General features: G+C 37.1%; 1 protein-coding gene across 12 annotated transcripts in view; it reads left to right on the top strand.

Moving 5' to 3' along the window:
- NFIB (nuclear factor I B) overlaps window positions 1-20,330 on the top strand; it is a 216,384-nt gene that overhangs the window by 155,682 nt on the left and 40,372 nt on the right. For 11 of the 12 annotated variants that reach the window (XM_038402437.2, XM_038402431.2, XM_043514499.1 and 8 more), the window contains exons 7-8: window positions 13,378-13,509; window positions 16,588-16,772. In XM_038402437.2, coding sequence (XP_038258365.1) covers window positions 13,378-13,509; window positions 16,588-16,772 — 317 coding nt within the window. Of the gene's footprint in view, window positions 1-2,373; window positions 3,067-13,377; window positions 13,510-16,587; window positions 16,773-20,330 lie in introns of those variants that run through there. The other variant, XM_038402440.2, reaches the window with a different exon arrangement.

The following is a 20,330-nucleotide window of genomic DNA, read 5'->3' as shown; positions in this document are numbered from 1 at the left end:
GATAACACTAAGGGTTTGGAGGTGGCAATGATGACAAAACCCTAGTGCTGTACCAAGTTTGGAGTTCCTAGCTTAAGTATTTTATTCAAAGTGTTAAGGGGAGTGAGGTGCCCAACTCCCTTTGAAGTGCATACCATATAAATACATAGTGTGTTAACACTTAGTGAGTTGTCAGTCATGTTTGGTGTGCAGAAGTTTGATTGACTTTTTCTTATTCCCCATGCACGGTACATACTATGAGGCAGTTGTACATGGACAAAAGCCACAGTGCAAATGACTCCATTATAATCCTCACTGTTTGCACAAGTTCTGTAACGCGTAAGCATGCATCATGAAAACGGGGAATACGAGGATTTACAGTTTGGCTAGGATGTGTACTGGCTGAGAAACTGTGAGGGGAAAAGGGGAAAATTTCACCAAACTACAGTGAAATACTCATCATCCCACACTGCATTTGTTGTTAGTAAAACATAAAGCTTCTGCTTTTACAGTTACAGAGCTTCTTGTATAAGCAAACTACTATTATCAACTCTTTTCCTCACACTATTTCTGAAGAGACTTTGATATGATATTAAAGGTGTTGTAATTTTCTGGGAGAGTGAAATGTAGGGAAATATAAGGAAGAACAGAAATAAGTAAGCTAAACCAAAACAAACAAACAAAAATCAAATCAAAGAGACTCTGGGTTGATCAAAACAATGGCCAGTCATTTCGTATTTAATTTTTTACATTGAATGCATTATTGTACATGCCATTGTTCCAAACATAGCTCTTTCCTAGCCATCAGACAATTGCTCCAGAATGTAAATAGAGACTGTGGATTTGTTGTGCAAAAATGTAGTCATTTTCTTTAACCAAAGTTAGATTTCAAAATTAGTTTCCTTTTTATATTTGATGAAGCCAGATTATAAACATTTATGAAAGAGAGCGAGCCTATCATTATTTCTCATTGTGCAATCATTGTGCTGTCTTGGTGGTTTACTTCAGTTGTCTTAGGAATGTTTGGGAATGCTAGAGAAATATGTGGTACCACAGGAGTATGAGGAACAGATTCTGAAAAATTTCCTTTAAAAAAGGAAATGATTTCTTAATTATTTTTATGGACCGGACAGCTTTGTCGTCTTTTGAAAAATACATACAGATAACTATTGTAGGAAGATCATATAATTAGTGTTACATTTGCTTTGACATACAAAATATGAGGTACAGTACTCTTCATGTGATCTTACCAAAACTAATACAACACTTCGAAAAGCTACAGTGGATTTCCAAAATAGTTGGGATGCAATTCTGACTGCAAAGATCTTTTCTAAAATATGGTCATTAGTCATAAGAAGCATAAGTTGTGATCCATTAAGAAGCAGCATACTGGAATGGATCAGACCCTGTATTGAAATTAAGGAGTTCAGGTTCTATTTCTGTTGCGTGACCTTGGGAAAGTCACGTAAGTGTTCTGTGCCTCAGTTTCCCCATCTATAAGATTATAATAATTATACTCACTTTCCTGTATGAAGTCTTAGAAATATATGGATTAAGACTCCTTTACAAGACCTAACTATTTTTCGTATTACCTCTTGAAATATAACCTTTAAGGAATGTGAAATACCAAGTCCATATTAGATATGAACTTTTGCAAATTACTATTTGTCAGTTGATTGTCTCTCGTTGACTTTAGTGGACTTTGAATCAAGCCTAAGTGCGCATCTACCAATTGGAAATGTATATTTGTTTTAAAATAATATGCCTTCACACTATAAAGTCTAACAATTACTCATTTTCTATCTGGCTAACCTTGATGAACTCTGAATGTCTGTCTGTGTTAAGACAAAACTTCGATTTTCTGTGATGCAGGAATAACATTTCAGTGAAATTGTTGCATAAATGCAATAGCAGATTTTTGTGAAATTCTTAGCAAATAAAATTTTATGTGGAAAACTCCCCTTACATTTGGAAAAGAGAATTTTTAAAACATGACAAACAGGCTGTCACCCGTCGTTATACAGGGGAAGTGGCATGGCTTAAGAAGACCCCAGTTCATTTTTTTTTAAGATAAACAAAGAACTAGCGGAGAAACCCTTGATTCATTGTCTGGTAAGTAACTGAGTATTTTTCTTAAATGAAATCAGACAGGAATAACTTAAGAAGATTACATTATATATACATGTATGACTTTACTAAGCTAGATTTTGAAAGCAAAGTATATTAATATAATAGCAAAAAATTGTTTAAAGTAAATATATATAACCTACATTTATAAATGATACATATCATAACTAAGAAATACAATTAGAGATTTATGTGGAATTCTGCAGAAGTCAGATGTTCAAAAATACTGAAAGTCAATGTACAATGAAATAAATTTTAATTTTACAGTTTCTTCATCATGTTCACTCTCTCACACTTCACCCACATCTGCCAACAGTCAAGAATCAAGATGCCAACATACCATTAAAACAGAAACAGCTGGACTCTCTTCACCGGTTGACCGCCCAGCAGCTATTGGATGCTCCTCTTCTCAGGCCCAGGTCCCCTTTGTTGGATATCCCTCTTCAGGACACTTGTCCCCTCTTGCTTTTTTCCCATCCACTGGACACTCCTTCCCTATTGGGCCCCTTCCTGATGGCACTTTCCTTCTTGGGCCCTCTTCTCATGGACTATCTAAAATTGACATTTTAATTTCTGAAGTGAGGGAATTGAAAGAGGAAGTAATTAATGCTGTCCAGGAATTGAGAACTATAACAGATCACCTAGGTTGCCTGGTGGCCTATATTGGACAGAGTTCAAGAATACTTCCAACTCCTGGTGCACCTACAGAAGGCTAAAGCATATGCTTTAGAAATACATAGTCTCCATCTGACAGATGCATTCATCTTATAAGGTTAATCTTGATGAATATCTGTTAAATGTTTCTGTGTCTTCAGTTCAGTATAAATTCCTAAAATCTTTGTATGTCAAAGAATGTTTTTATGCTGATTTGTATTCTGCTAGTGAATTTTGTTTAGATCCAGTTTTGTATTTCCTTTTTAATAGCTCAAAGTTCTCTTTAATAAATGTATGTATTTCTTATGCATATATCTTGATTTTCTGTGTCACTTTTAAGTGTATTTTGTGCAACAAAGTCAGACACTGATACTGAAAGAACACTATTCATTTTCTTAACCTCAACAGTCTTAAGGTAAGAAGTCCTTTTCATCACGAATAAGCTTTGAATTGTATTTTAAATCAAAGTTCTTAATTGCAGTTGACCTTTCTGAGTCTGTTGGCAGCCATCATGCTGAAAACTGGCATCATGGTGATAATAGCACTGTCATAGAAGTTTTGTGTGAGAGACTATAAACCAGTTTCTGACCTACTTTCCTATGGCTTAAGAAGCAGAAATAGATAATGTTTAATATTCAAGCAGTATGTCTGATTTTTCAACATCAACATTCCTCGTATGACACGTAATCCAGTATTAAAGTAAGTTTGGATCTGATTTGTTTAGGGCTTCCTTAGTGTAAGTTTTATAAGGAATGTCTCTTGTAAACATAATTACAGATGCTAGCAGTAGGTTCAGCAATAGTTTAATTAGGATGAAAAGTGCTTCTTACCTTTTGAGTTTTGATAGCCGGGATCAGAAGAACAGGTAAAACAATTCTCAAAGACTTGTTACTTTGAAAAGACAATTACAAATTAAAATATAATGAATAGTATAAGAACATAGTGTCATATTAACATCAATGAGAGTTCCACACATTCATCAAGCATAGTATATGATCCATTGTCAGGTGAGAACATGCTATACTTTATCTTTATGTTAACTTTAAACTCACCTGTGAGCAGAATAAACAAATAGGGTTCACTCACAGGTGTCAGATCCTCAGCAGATGCAAATGGGTTTCACCAACTAAGGGTGAAAGTCTTGTCCCGCTGAAGTCAATGGAACAACTCCCTGATCCTATGAGATGTGGAATGCCTTCATCTTCTGTAGGAATTGGCAATCAGTGCACCCCTTCCCTTCCCCTGAAGAGAGTCATATTTTCCTGAATAGCATGTTCTTCTTACTTCATTAACAGTACACCTGTGGGAGGAGGAACTATAGGCTCAGTCCAAATGTATTTTATGCATAGACTTGGCTACTTTTTTTTTTTTTACATTTAGTAACCGAATCTGAGTTATAATTGTTTGCACTTAGCATACTCCACAGAACAGATGACTTTCATTCTTTGTGTAAGTGGGGAAATGGCCCTGCGACTGTGGGGAATGTTCCTGATTTATACATTATCCCGGTGGAATTGGCTAGCAAAGGGATCTGAGTCCTCACTCCAGCTCTCTTCACCCAGAGGCCTGCCTGACCTCAAGGTCTCCCCTTCCACTCTCCAGTGTGGCAGAGTCCTCGTAACCCCGACAAGGCTGGGCCCAGGATCCCTGCCAGACTCAACCCATGGTCTTGTTGTGGTTACTTAGGCAGGGTCTAGGCTGTCCCCACTCCGGGGTGCTCTCTCCGCACTGGACACTTCCCAACCCACTGGTCATTACATACAGTTCAAACAAATACAATTGATTAAACAACAACTAATGAAAAATAAGGAAAAAATGGGAAAAGTTAAAGTAACAAATAACCCCACTGTATGGGCATGGGGATGCTACAACTAGCCGTATCTGGAATGCAAGGAAAGTTCACAGTCTGTTCCTCACACGTCCAGGCCTCTTTCCCAGGCCCTGGCTGCCCTGCGGTGATACCAGGGGTCAGACGCTTGCTCTGGCGGTAGTCACACGCCTCCAGGTGGCAGGACCCTTCTTGCCAGCGTCGGCTCTCGCATTGGGGTTGCAATCCCCCGCCAGGTCCAGCCTGCAAGGCCACTTGTCTGGGGGTGTCTCCTGCGCTGGGCCCTTGCTGTCCAGGGTCCCCCCCTTGCTCTTCCCAGCTGCTCACCACACATGGCCCCACACTGCTCCAGCCCCCAGCTCCAGGCTGCCTCTGGTGGCTGTTGCTCTGTCTCCAGCTCAGCTCTGCTCTCTGGGCTGCTCCTCTGGTTCTGGCTGCTGCTGCTCTGCTCCCAGCTCAGCTCAGGCTGTTGCTCTCTCCTTAGCTCATCCTGCTGTGGCTCAGGCAGTTCCAGCGGAGGATGGGACCCAGGCTCCTGAGTCCCTCATTGGCCTGTTTGCCCTCTCAATTGAGCTTCCCTGGAGCATTGGTCCCTCCCCATTAAGCCTTCCAGTTTCTTTTGGTACTGGGAGAGGGCCAACCAAAATCCCCCACTAACTTTCAGTAAGGGGCCAACAATCTCCTTATGTTTGTCGCCGTTTTCTCCCATCAGCATGCTGTCAAACTGTCAAATTGTAATTCTGTTCAACCTAAATCTAATGATTTTATTTCATTGGTGTTTCAAACCACTTTGCAGATTTTCCCATAAATCCTCTAATGTACCACATCTGTTCCATAATCCTAAACTGCTACAAATATGGATTATAATAATATTAAGAGCAAAAACCTTGAGACGTCTTGGCGTGAATATTTCTACATGAATAGCTTTCCCCCAAATTGTCTTATCTCAGAACTCATCTGTAATCTTGTTAAATTAGAAATCTTCCAGTGTCTTTCTGACTCTTACAGTTAAGGTTACACTATTGATTTTATTTTGTAGGCCAAGTTTCTTGGATTCTTAGCACTAATAAGATCCTGTGGCCAAGAGCTTTTCCCTGGAGTCGTGATGAATGTTAGTGATTTACCTATACCATTATTTAATAAATGACTAAAATATACTTCAAGTCCTGTACAATTTGTTTGGGTCTTTTAATTAGAGTTTCCCACAGTCCCCCAGGATGCTTTTTATCATTGCCTGTCCATTGGAATAAAATCACTTAAAGGATGATTGATGAATGATGGACTAGACAAGTGTGTTTCCGAAGAGTAAAGAAAAAAGAAAAAAATTGCCATGTATATCTAGTGCCCCCTTTCTATAAGATACATGAGGGGTTTTTTATGTTTTAATAAGGTGTTATAGGGTAGTTTGAATTTGAGAGGTTTCAGCATATTGGTAGAACTGTTTTATAGAGAGATGTTTATGTAACAGCAACATGATAAATATTTGTGGGCTTGGGTTTAGTATCCATTTTTTTAAAGTGAGATTAAAATTACTGCTCTAAGGAATGATATGATCGTAAGATATACTGTATTTAGAACAATGATTTTGTTCCCCACCTGACACAGCCGTGTTCATGAGTCAAAATCATAAATTAAATTATAATGTGACAGTAAGTAATTCCACCCCATTAACATTAAGTTTGCTTTTGCTTTCTGATGATAAAACAGAGTGCTATTCTTCAGGAACGGAGATTTGTAGGAAATAGATACAGAATTATCACACTGTTCTTGCAGCATAGCTTGCCATGCTTTCAAAGTAATCTTCGTGGGGAATAAATGTAAATGTAAACAAAAAGAGCCTTTTTTCAGTTTGGCAGATAATTACTTACAAGCCACATGACACCATCAAACAACTGCTATGGGATTAAGTCCGTATGTCCTGTCATATTCTTAAGGATTTTTTAAAATATATATGTACACATATGATTTTATTCATATTATTCCTCGACACTTAAAATGAGAACAATGTCTTCCTTGTCTTCCTCTTCCTGTACAATAAACAGCATTGATCTTAATTCAACCAAATTAAAAAAAATAGATTTAAATAATAATTAAAAGAGATGCTTATCCAAATCTCTGGGTGCACTAACACATAGTTGTTAATAAAATAAATTATACATTTCAAATGTTAATGTACAGATTTAAGCAAAATGTCAGGAAGTATACTGCATTGCTTTACAAGTAAAAATTAGATTAAACTGTGCTGAAATCAGAGGATATTTAGGTCATTTTTTTCTTTGTGATTGACCACCCATAACAGTAAAAATCCATCTTTACTTGTTCATACCGTGGCATTTTGTGCTAGTTTGATGTATTGGGGCAATATGAGGGATTATAGATACAGCTTTAAACATACTGTATATATGAGCACTGGAGCAAGCCCTATGTACAGCAGCACTGAAATTCTTTGTAAAATATCACATTTCTGCAGTCCTTCCTTCATGCTTGCCTCATTCAAATAAAATATTTTATTTTTACTTTCCCCCTGCTTTTTGATTAATGGAGATGTTGTCAAGATTGATAAGCCTCAAAATATACTGCCCGTCAGAGTAGGATTTTTGTAAAATGTTGATATACTGTACCTCCTTACAAGAGCAGATCTTCCAGGCAGGGCAGGCATAACAGGGATATATGGTGTAGAAGCTAAAAACCTGGTTTATTTGACAATCGCTTATATATACAAATATTGTAAGAACAAAATATGGAGGCTGGAAAGCACAACAGATTGATAATGAGATTCGGAACTATAGGACTTTGCACATGAGTTGGAAATGGAGGAGTAATTTGTTTCTCCTATCTAAAAGATTCCCATTGGCTGCAGTGGGCTTTAGATCAAGCCCAATGTTTTTACATTATCTTCCACTTTTTGGTATTTGAATACATTTCACCCTACAGATACTATTTTTTTTAAATGAAATTGATTAGAAAACATTTATACAGGGTGAAATGTATTCAGTTACCAAAGAAAGGGAGATGATGTAAGAACATTGGGCTTGACCCAGAAGCCCATTTCAGCCAAGGCCCTTGCTTCTAATTTAATGAGAAGCATTTGGACTGAGAAAGTGGGTTAATTCTCTGATGGAAGAGTAATAAGCGTGTGCATATTAAAGTTATTCTCGTCTACAGTTATAAATGTGCACACAGTTTCTATCTATGCTAAGATTGACAGAGAAGCAAAATTAGATCTGGCACCAATTTTTAAAATTTCAGGTGAGTAGCTCTGTTCAAAGTTCCAGCCAGGCTGCTTCTCAAACACAAAGCAGTCCACAACCATTGTACAAAATTTGTCTATCTTAACTTCATCTATAGACCTCCAAAATCCCCTTGAAAGATCGTATGTTTGGCTGACACTGAAAGTTGCTACACCTATCCCAGCAATGCATCAAGTTATTTGGAGTTGTTTGACTTATGTTGTTAATCTTTTATGTTTGAAGTGAACTTTTGTGCTGGTGAGATGAATTTCTGAGCTCCTTCAACTCCAATTGATGTCAGTAGGAGCTCAGCATTTCTGAAAATCAGGCTTGTAGTCATTACACTCAACTTATAAAGAAGCTGGGAGCCTGATTCTGCTCTCTTACACTGGTGTAAATCAGAAGTAATTCCACTGAACGCAATGGGTGTGATTCTTCATTGACTTACACTTTTTGTAGCCATTTTCAGCTGTGCACAGTGGATATGAAACACAATCATTCTGATCTGGTAAGATTTTATACCCATTTTGCAGAGGTGTACTTGACTCAAGGTGCAAGCAGTGGAGACTCAGGTCCAATGGAGTGTAGAAGGGATGTATTCTGAGATCACAATCTGACACTAGCCGTATCTCCTGCAAATGTCCCTTCCCCGTAATCAACAGGGGAGGAATCTTGAATGGGCTACAGGGACTGGAAAATCGTGCCTGGAAGATAGGGTCGCACATGTGTGTGTGTGTGTGTATGTGTGGTGGTGATGTGGATGGGGAAATGTGAAAGTGCTTATGTGGCAAGATTGCGGGGTGGGGTTGCCCACATTCCTTCAGGTTTGCTGTCTTTCCATATCTGGGAGTTGGAGACTGAGCTAGCTAATTGGCTCCTATGCACCCCCGTCCTCTGTATTTAAACTCTCTTGAGATTTTCAAAAGTCCCTGGCTCCTGCTAGCTGCATGAAGGTGCAACTTTGCTATTTTTTAAAATAATGCTATTGATTTAATATCTTTCATTGTAAAGTACACAAACAATAATGTGAAGATGTTCTTATCTGGATTTCTCAAAGCAATGCTAAAACTGAGTTCTAAACATTTCTAATAGGTTGCTGTCCACAGGAGTGTACCTTGCAAAGAAAGATTAGCTAAATTAAACTATGATATAAAGATATGAATAAGAAGTGATAGAGAATAAATTGGATTAAATAGATTTAATGTTATTTATTCTCTATTTCTACTTCATCATCTCTTCACACTTCTGCACCACCGGCATTATAGAAAAGTTAACAACTTGCTATGCTTTATCTGAAAAACGAGCAAGTGTCCAAAGCAGGCAGATGGATGTTTGAACTTGTCCCGGATCACCAGTTGACTCCAGCAAAGTTCTAATAACAGGTGGCTCGCTGATTGGTGTGCCATGTGACATTTATCCAGGGAACTACTTGGATGACAGGCAACTTCAGATTGAGAAGAGAGGGTCTTTGCTTTGATGAGGAAATTGCTGAAACTCATGTCTCATTAGTGTTTCCTAAGGTTCTTTGGAAGTGAACAACAGTTTAATTAAAAGCTGACGTAAACACATTTCTGCACACTTTCCCTGCAGCATTTTATCACATTAGAATTGATCAAAATTGTTGCCTTGGGCTGACTTGAACAGATATACATCTGGAGCACCATTTGTGCAAGCTGCCGATGAGCAGGCTGCATACGCTGGGCTTCACAGCAACACTCTTCTCCCTTACTTTGTAGATGGAATTACCTTGTTGGGAGATGAGTTAATCTAACTCTGTATTTGCATAAGCCTTTATCTCTTTCACGTGATGCTTTAAAATGTATAACATGCTTCAGCCTGGGCATGTATCTATTGTATCTCTGCCATAACATGAGGATATTATGCAAGAATAATTTGAACAGAATGTGAATTCTTAAAAGTATAATCATGTTACGTTAAAATTTTAAGAAAATTCTAAGCAGGACACGGCCATGGGTTATTCTGATTCATGTCGATAGAACATTATGATAAACAGAATAGCTTGGTTTAAATTTCTGATTTTGGTACATTTTCCTCTTCCTTATGTGCTAAGTATTTTTCAAAGAATCAATAGAGTACAAATAAGTCTAACTGAAAAAATATTATATTTTCATTCTCAAAACTGTAGCAATTTTATTTCAAACATATGTCAAAGAGCATTTGGAAGAAAACACAAATAGGCCTGTTTTGTATTCTCTTTCCATCACTTGGTCACCTAATTATATATCTAAAGCTACAGGAACAAAAGTGTAACTCTTGGTTAACATATATGTTTTAAAATCAAAACAATATCTGTTGTTTTTATTTTGTAAGTGTTGGAGATATCATTAAAAATTACATGAACTCTTACAATTGCCTTAGCTAATTATGCTGCATTTAAAGGCCGTGAACATTTGAAAAAACTAAGGATAATAAAAAAACTGCCCTTCCAAAGCTATAATGATGTATTTTTTTCCAAAACTGGTAATCCTCTGAAGAAAATGAAACTCATGTGCCCTTACCAGAATTAGAAGCCTGTCCTTTTGGTCAAGGAGGAGACCACTGTAGTCTCTCTCTATAACCTATACAAACAGTTTTTGTTCTGGCTCTCCTGTAAGCTGCATCTGTTATTCCATAGTGAATAGACCATGAAAGCTCCATTATGATGTCAGTGCATACAAGAGGAGAACAAGGGGGGAATGTCCATCTGAATTACTTCACAATGCTACGTACATTGTTTTAACAAAGAAGCTGCTACATGTGTTTCAGCTATTCGGTCTTCACAGTTGTGAATGCTGTTTGTGTCATCTTTCTAAAAGCACTCCACTGTAGTGTCATGTGTGGCAGGCATTTCTGCTTTAAAGTACAGAGGTTGGGTGATGGGAGTTCATATGGCAGCAAAAGATGTACAATATTGATTGCCAATAGCCCTCACCTTCATTCAGAGACAATAATCTCTTATAATAATAGTCTCATGGTTGTATTCAGTTTTGCTTTGTAATTTATGCCACTCTATATGTATTGAACTACAGTTGTTTTAAAGGCAAAACATGCGGGTTGTAATAATCACCAATTTCCTTTTCTGTACATTTTCTTTCAAATTAGGGATGCCACTGGGGGGGTTAATGGAAACCCTGATTACATTGCACTTCATATAACATTCTTCTTTCAAACAATTTAAATATGGTTTAAAAATAATAATAATAAATAATTAATAAAAAGCTTTGGCTTATTTAATGAAGTAACAGCCACAAACTAAATTAAATAACAGTTGTAGTACAGAAATTAGATCTGCAGACATTTGCAAAATCTCTCAGCAGAAGTTAGTTCATTCCTTCAAAAGTTCATTTGTTGAATACAGTTTTACGCAAGTGAAAGATCTCCCCACCTCCTACTCTGTGGGTGTTTGATCATCTCCTCCCCATAGAAGTTTAGCTGCAATATTCAAAATAAAAATCAAATTCAATCCTTTGTATATTTTTGTGATATTATACATATGGTATAATAAACTAATTGTGTTGTCAAAAGAGTCTTATCAAGTATTCAGTTATTGATATGTCTTGTGACAGCCAGTGATGGATGCAATGTGTTAGTCAAGGCTGCAGCTATAGGCCATTAGTGCACTTGTCTGTTTTTTCAGACAATAATGTTGGACTGTTTTTGCAGTGGTAGTCTAGTGGAAGAGTCCCAGCCCAAAGCCAAATGTTTGGTTAATTTTGTCCAATGGCTTTTGTAAAGATGTAACTGCTTTCCCTCTTCGGCAGTAGTGCAAAGGTCCTTGTGCTTAGATGAAACAAGTGTCTTAAGAAATGAAGAAGCTAGTGCAGTCATCTGATCAAAAAATGAAATAATCCTAAAATCATGAACTAACATGCAGGTTTTATTACAGAATTATAAAATCCCTATTCCAGACTCATTCACCACACCTGAAGCAATTTTTAAAAAAAGTTTATGTAGTTTATCAGATAAATTATATAATCCAAACCTTAACCATTTGTTACTCTTGTCCTTGCTATATGCTATTAAAAGTGGAAAAATAAAACGTTTGTTATTTCCCTTCAAATAGCACCTTGTTTATTTACATTTCTAAAATGACCAGAGGCACCTATGTCATCACTCAGGTGCCTTTGACAATAATATAAAATTATAATAGATCAGTGTAAACAAAACTTACAGCAACTGTCATAATGTATAATAATACTGAATACCCTTCAACACAGAAATAAAACAATGTCAACGCTTTCCCTGTATGCTCCCCTAGACAAAATTTGCTTCTTCAGCAGCTTGCATAAAAAAGATGAGCCTTGCTCTGTGCCCTGGAGGTCCTCAAAGTCAGGCTATTTTGGACCAAAATATATTACTAAAATAGGAGCCCTCAGAGAGAACACCCTGCCATCAGCTTCCCTCTTTTATATCAAGAGGGGTCAAGCTCCGTGGTCTTCACAGATCTCAGCTGTGGTAGAAGTCAGGAAGAGGGAATCAGACTCTCAGGTAGAAAGCTCCTAAGCATATATAAGGTCTTCTAGATCAACACCTTAAACTCAACCCAGATCATAAAGAACTGTCTGAATAAGCTCAAAGTGAGGCACTCTATTTTACAGGGCTGTCCTGCCTTCAACATCCAAGTAAATTTAAGGTGTAGCACCAAATACAACACAATACAGTAGTCTAGTCTGAAGGTGATAAAGGCATGAATGAAAATAGCATGGTCAGCATAGCAAAGAAAAGGCAGATACATTATGGTCCCAATCCAGTATTTATGAATGAGCTTGATTTTAAGCAAATGAGTAATGCCATTGAGTTCAAGCTCAATCCATACACCATGGTGATGTACATGCTATAAATATGTGCAATGAATAATTTAAATGAGGAAAAGATATAATTTCAGATTGAAGTACAATAATTAATGTTAATTAAGGTTTCAGAAAAAATACAATGTGTTTACTGTTGTAATTTATAATAGCATTTCTTCATTTTTCACGACCATTGTGCTATCTTCATGTTAAGAGAGATTTTTGTTGGGATGTAAGCTGGCAGGGAGAGGTGGGAAGGGCCTACTTGAAAAACAGAGAATCTGAATACTGGCGCTTATGTATCCTACATTTTTAGGAATATCACTATGCTTTTGGAAGGGATGGATTTCTGTGTTAAAAATAGTAAATACTTTAAAATGGAATTTTTGTTGTGATTACTCTACATGTGATTGCAGATTTCCGGTAAAAATTGCAATAAAATTCCCATCAGCTAAGTGGATATGGTGTTCTGTAGAATTGAAAAACATCTAGGGAACTGGTGAGGTCAGGGATTTCTTTACTTTCTTGCTTGTCTGGTATGAAGAGAATACAATTTCTGTTCTGCAAGCCAAAGATCAGTGAACTGTTGTTCATGCCTATGCTGGAAACCAATAATTTAAAATCAGTCACAGTGGAGCAGGATACCTGAACAGGGACTTATAAAAGTAGCATTAACATAAATAGTATATGATTTACAAAATGCCGTGTCATGCAATGGAATAAGAGGCCTCTGGGTTAACATTCCTGTTTTCTTATATTTCCATTGCAGATATGTCTTCTCCTACAATGAAGAAGCCTGAGAAGCCTTTGTTTAGCCCTACATCTCCTCAGGATTCTTCACCGAGACTGAGCACTTTTCCCCAGCATCACCATCCAGGAATCCCAGGAGTTGCACACAGTGGTGAGGGCATATGAAGGAGGAAGAAAATCCTCCATATTTATCTGGTTTCTGTTTCTTTCCCACCCTCTGATAATGATGCATTCATTGAAGCCATTGTTATGGATCTACTCCCATGTATATTACAAATGAAAAGGGAATTGAGTATGTTGCTGAGTTTGGGTTATCCTTGGAGGACTTCTCATTAAAGACAGCTCAGGTAGCTCTTCAGTGGTGTGCAGTGGTCAAGCTAAACCTAACCTATGGATGAAAGTACATATAATCTCACAGAACAAAATAAGCCCTCACGCCCCATTTTTTGCTAGCTAGCATATTATATTTACATGCCTTAATAGGATTTTATTCAATGCAGTACATAATGGAAGCCTCAAAATTAGAAAACAATGTTGAACACCCGCATTAAAAAATGAATTAGATACTGATGCCTCTTTTGGGGTAGATAGATGGGTAGATAGAGCGAGCGAGCCACTATCTATAAAACTTTTTTTCGCCATATACTTCTGTAGATCAACAACGGAACTCCCTTTGATATTAATGGGAGTTGCATGCATGGATTAAGGGGAAACTATGACCCTTGAGCTGTAATGGCTTGTCAAGTATATAGTGTGGGCAATTCTAGTATGGTTTTTGTAGGACCCTCTGTTCTTAACTCCCTAGTTTAAGTTTTGGCACTGTAGGGTTCTTTCATCGGTGGGTCGTCTGACATTATGTATTATATAATATTCCTTAAACACAATAGGATAAAGTAAGGAGTATTAAATAAGGCTTGAATATTTTTGCTTTTATAGATTTAAAATGCAGTTCTTCTCTCAAAAGTTACTCTTTCATGGGTTTTCCCCCCCATCTCAGTGGCCTCAAGTTCATATTTATTCAGTTTACAAGTGAAGAGATATTATTTTTTTTTAACATCCAGACCATCAAACCCACTCTGGGATCTGAAGTCAATTTCAGCTCTTTCTGATTTATGGAAGGATTCTACAATCAGAAATTAGTTAATACTGTATATGATGCATGAGCCAGAGGAGACTCTCTTGTAGCTGCGTTGGTTCTGCAGGCCAAACAAGTGTAAAAAACTAGTAATTTACTTTTGTTATTAAAGTGAAGAGATATGACTGATTCTGGAGTAGATCTCTTGAGAGAGAAGCTGCCATAGTTATTTTTCTGACCATACCCACAGTTTAATTCAAACCTTGTATTTATTTTAGTATGTAATTTTTTAGATTAATATATTAAGTGACCATATAAAATAACAACCAACAGAGTAATTCCGTAAATTTACTGCTTGCTTTCCAACAGTCTTGATTTGAACAGGACTGTCCCAAATTTCTGTTCTCAATCCTGAAGTCCCTGAGACTGCAGTTTTTCCCTGACACCCCAGCTGTGGAAGCTGCTAACTACAGAGACTGCCTCTCAATCAGCTCTCACTTTTTCCTTCCCTTCCCTTGCTGGCTGCTTCACTGCAAACTTGTCTGCATCTCTTATTGTAGCAGAACCTGTACAGAAGTTGTCACAGACATTGGCTACCTTATTTGGCCCCATCCCACGATCAATAGCTTCAGTGGGAAATGAAGGAAATGGCCCTGGAGAGAAGAAACGGTGGTGATCAACAGATGGAAAGGGGAGAAGGAAATAGGAGGAAACCAGCATAAGGGGAGAGGAGCATTGGAAGAAGAGGAATGGGGGCTAAGCAATGGCCTGTGAAGACACCAGATGGTGGAGCAGACCCACCATCCACTGTTCCCAAGGAGAAAGACGGATGTCAGGGAGATTTTCAAATTTGGGCATTTAAACAGGACAGTCAAATACCAGATTCAGGCATCCTATGTAGCCAACACCATTTGAAAATTAAATACTATATCTCTGTGTGATGTGCTTTGGGATTTGTAAGCATCTCACAACAACATCCTGCTGCCTTTTTATTATATAGTTCACTTTTATTAATCCCCAGCTCAAAAAGTTTAAAATGAAATATATTTTAAAAAATTAAAAAGTAAAAGATAGGAGAGGAGAATTGTAAAACTGGTGCCAATGCAGTGCTGGTGCTGCTATAGTTTAGAATCAGAATTCATTGTACAGAGAGAGAGAGAGAGAGACCTTTAGTACCAGGGTGGTAAGCACTTTATAAAATATCTTGGACAGATACACCGTCCTTCCTAACTAAAATATAGGCACACTTCTTTTCTCCCATTTCTATCATAGTTAGTCTTTTCCTTTTAATAAGGCACAAAATAAGTGACCTCTAGATGTGTAATAAAGAGTGGAATGTGATTTTTATATATTGTAATAATGTAACAATCTCCACTTCTGGCTTGACGCCTCGGCAGTAACAGGACATTCTGTACATTCCTTTCATTGTGAAAACATTGCTGGTAGTTTAGACATTACTTGTAGTCTATAGATAGAGATGTGTGTGTTTGTGGGGGCTGGGAAGAAAGATAATACAAAGAAAATATGTATAGGATAGATCCTTTTTTGTTTGCCAGAGATATTTTCATTGGGTGCAATGATTTCCCAGGCCCTGAAGTTGAACATTCATTAGCATCTTCACAATGGTCAGCTAATTATTCATGGCATTATTGCCTAGTAATTATTGTCCCCATCCCCACATGAGACAGGTACAGTACAATGCAGTGAGGAATCACTGTCTGTCTCTGAGAACTCAGTGACTTTGTTCTTTGTTAGATTGCTGTGGAAAAAATGTGGGTTTTACTTATTTATTTACGTATTTGTTTGATTCATCTGGGCTCTTGAGACGAAGACTTTATAACTGAAATATGTTTCCTGCTGGGAAATCATTGTTGCCTTTAAAGAAAAGTTAAATCTAGTGATGATGTAATCCATAAAAAAACTAAACAAAATGTGGCATTTATGGATTTGGAATAACAGCACTTATCCATTCCCTAGGGCACTGCAGGGAAGGGGGAGGGAATGAGAGGTTGTATTTAAGGATATTGTAGATAAGAAATACATCATGCCAATTCACGCCTAACTTTATGTTCTCTCTGTGATACACAGGTAAAAAGTTATGCAAGAAACAGGAAAAGATACTAAATAATTTTCATTTTATTTTATCTTCTCCAGTCATCTCAACCAGAACTCCACCCCCACCTTCGCCATTGCCATTTCCAGCACAAGCTATTCTCCCTCCTGCCCCATCTAGCTACTTCTCTCATCCAACGATCAGATATCCTCCCCATCTGAATCCTCAGGATACTCTGAAGAACTATGTACCTTCTTATGACCCGTCCAGTCCACAGACGAGCCAGGTACTGTAAAAATAAACAATCCAAAAGAATTCCTATGAAGAATGTATATACTCTTGAGTGCTTAGCGCTTATCATATCTCACTAGTCCAGTTACCATAGCACGCTGGGACAGTGAACATAAGCGATTCAGCAAGTTTTTCAGTTAAACATGGTTGGATGATGGGGGTTGTTTGTTGGAGAAGATTAGTTATACCCACTCACTGTTGCTTTGTGGAGCATAATAGAGACACTTGTGCTGAATGATCCAGTAGCACAAACAGAATAAAGCCTAATCCCACAGTCCTCTTGCACACAGAACTCTTCTGTGGGAGTTCTGTGTGTAGCAAGGCTGTAGGATTGGTAGATAGCTCAAAGCAGTGTGACACTAGGAGAAAAATCACAGTAATTCACACCTCTGATTTAGGTGGTAAAACACAGATGAATTGCTTGCTTCAGGGAGGAACGAGGAATGTGTTAATGTAAACACCAGGCACACAAACAGAACATACAAGTATATTTATAGACAAACTATTAAGATAAACTCTGGCAGGGATATACTTCCAAGGTTTCATAGATATTTAACAATTCGTTGCACAGATGTGAAAACACTTCTATAACGAGTGTCACATAGAACCAGAGTTTTTAGTTTTTTCCCTTTATAAGGAGCATGCAGCAGCAGTTGTGATTTCTGGCAGCTATATTGTATCAAATTTGTTTCTCACATGCAAAGTTAATGTGGTTTTCATTAGAAGAATAATTTGTAAAGGACTTTATGCAAGAGTGTTTTTCACAATAGAATCAGCACATAGCATTAACATGTGATCTCTGCTATAAGACAAACTGCCTTTGAGCCCTGGTCTGTCAATACTTGGAATATTTCCAATGTCAGTGAAAAGTAATCGGTCTGGTTTCTGATTTTGCTGCCTTGTCTAAAATGCTCCTATGAAGACCTGTGTTGTAGCTCACATTATAATATGTTTTGAGAGACATTCAGGAGCATAGTTTGTCACAAAATTGCTGAAATGACAGTGTATTCACTCAAAGCATCCCCCCATCAAAATTCTTAAAAGACTGACTTTATCAACTGAGATGAACATGAAGAAATTGCTCTGATAAACATGTTTAGCTAACTGATGGAAGAAAGGTCTTTCAGCATGCATTTCAGGCACTGCAGTGATAGAACTTCAGATTGAATCAAACTTTGTATATTGAATAACAGATAAGGCTCCCTTGGGCTGCTCAAAAAGTCATTCTGGTTATTGGGCCCCATTGGCTAACAGTTAGATCCAACTGCAGAGTTTTTTCACATTTAAAAAATATGTTGATGTATAAATTTGAAAGTTACTTTGGAAGGAAAAGTGAAAACAGTGTGATTTGTTTTTATTGCTTATAATATTAATGCTAATTAAATCAAACAGTGGAATTGGAGTATGTCATCTTTAGACTACAAAGTGTTGTCAGTGCATGGATTAAAAGTCTCTCAGTTCTATATAGCATTTTTGCTGAAACTCAGCTGGGAACAGTGCACACAGGACTTGATTTTAATTTGTGTAAAATTTCCATGAATAACAAAGTCTAATTAAGACATCCATTAAAAGTCCTAAATGTTAATTCAGTGTGGAAAATCTTAGAGTTCTATTAGATTTTTTTTCAAACTGATGTCTTAATTAGACACTATTAAGGGAAAAATTATGCAAATTAATTGAAGGACTTGTATCAGCTCTTTTGCAAGAAGAATCAACTCCCTTTTTAATATCTACAGACATGAAGTTAATCTGTTAATTTGAAAGAGAAGTTTTACTTTGCTGATGCTTTCAGACTAGCAGCAAACTGAAAACAGTTCCCATTCTTGTCTTGTTGCATGCTAGAGAATAACAGGTCAAATTGCCTTTGATTTACTTCTTTTGTCACCTTTCAAAACCTTTAGATTAGGGGAATGTTTTTCATTTCATCTGATGTTTGATTTAGTTTCTATGGGGAATGGGTTAAGCAACATTGAATATCGTATTCCAATCTTCTACTCCAATGGTTCTTTGCAATTTCTTATTATTAATTATTATTAGGAGTATCACACTTACATATATTCTTCAAAACTTCCATCACAGATGTATGGTACACTAGAGAATTGCCCAACCCACCTTTCACTTGTTCACAACTTCAGGATCTCTCCCCTGTAAAACTGTAAAATAGCAAGAATATTTTTTTCATATGAAAAGAAACAGCCATCTGGGAAGTTTCCGTGACAAAAGAGAATTTTTCTGATACAATGGCATGCTTTGAGCCAAACCAGTTTTTCTTTTCTAAATAAAACATGAATTTTTATTCAAACAAATTTAATTATTATAAAATGCAAAGCTACATCTGTAGAAATACCACATCACATTTAATTATACTTTCCCACCTCAAAACATGTTCATTTGGATTTCAAAAGAAGAACTATGATGATAGTCTTATTTTCAGCTTTAGAAATAGAAAGAATGGATACTCTGACAGCATTTACCTATAATGAACTGTTCCTCCCCAACATCTTTCAGTAATACACTAATTTAGATTGTTACGACAAGCAACTGAGATGCCTTGTACTCCCCACAGCAATTTTGAGATTAATTACATTACTGCTGCACCCATTATAGTGAGACAGTCATGCTATTCAATGGAATATTTTAAGTACAATTAGTTTAAAGATATAGAGCTCCCATAAGTTTCCACAGGGGAAAGCAGTGGACAATTTTCTTGACATAATGTTAAATGCTCCAAATTATGTGTGATGAACAGTCAGGAAGTTCAAACAGTCCCTGTAGCTGCAGTGAAAAATGATGCAACAACTGAGGTACCTAAACAAAAGAGAGAGTTCTGGCTCTCTCAATATTCAACTCATATGTGCTTTTTATCATCTGCTCTGACTGGAGAGTAGATAAACATGTTGAACATAGAATGAAATCTCTACTAAGCACCCTTGCCTCCAACAGGGGACTTTAAAATACCCCCAAGATTTCCAGTTCTTCTTGACCTTTAGTTAAATACGTGTTTTTACTAAGCAACTGATTATTTTTTAGCCTTTTTTATATTTGTTTAGGGCACATATGTGAATTCATGATGATTCTGAAGTGGTGCTAGTCCCTCCATATTTAAGGCTGACACTGACATCATAAGATTGATTTTCCACCACCATATCTTTAGATACAGGTGGATTGGTTCGTTTTTTGTAATCTGTCTGTAGTATGCCTACGTTTGTTCAGGGTGTGGACATTTCAATACTCATTTCCCATTAAACTCAATGAAAAGTGGGCATTCCATCCTCTCGATGGCTTTGAAAATCTTAACTCAAATGTGTGTGTCCACTCACATATTTTTTTAAAATGCATTAATAATCTTGAGTGTCATAGGGTTAAATCAATATGAAGCATTAAAAATATACTTCAGTATCCAGTTGGGACAGTGCTGGACAGTTCACAAACCAGACCAAAATGCTCTGCGCAACCCAATAAACCAGGCAAGCTACCCCAATAGGCAGGAGGGAATAATTCCTAAATTAACGCCAAAAATAGTAAAGAATAGGGGTTAACAGATGCAAAAAAG

The sequence above is a fragment of the Dermochelys coriacea genome, chromosome 5, assembly GCF_009764565.3.
Source record: "Dermochelys coriacea isolate rDerCor1 chromosome 5, rDerCor1.pri.v4, whole genome shotgun sequence".
NCBI lineage: Eukaryota > Metazoa > Chordata > Testudines > Dermochelyidae > Dermochelys > Dermochelys coriacea.
This window is presented reverse-complemented; position numbering and strand designations above follow the sequence as displayed.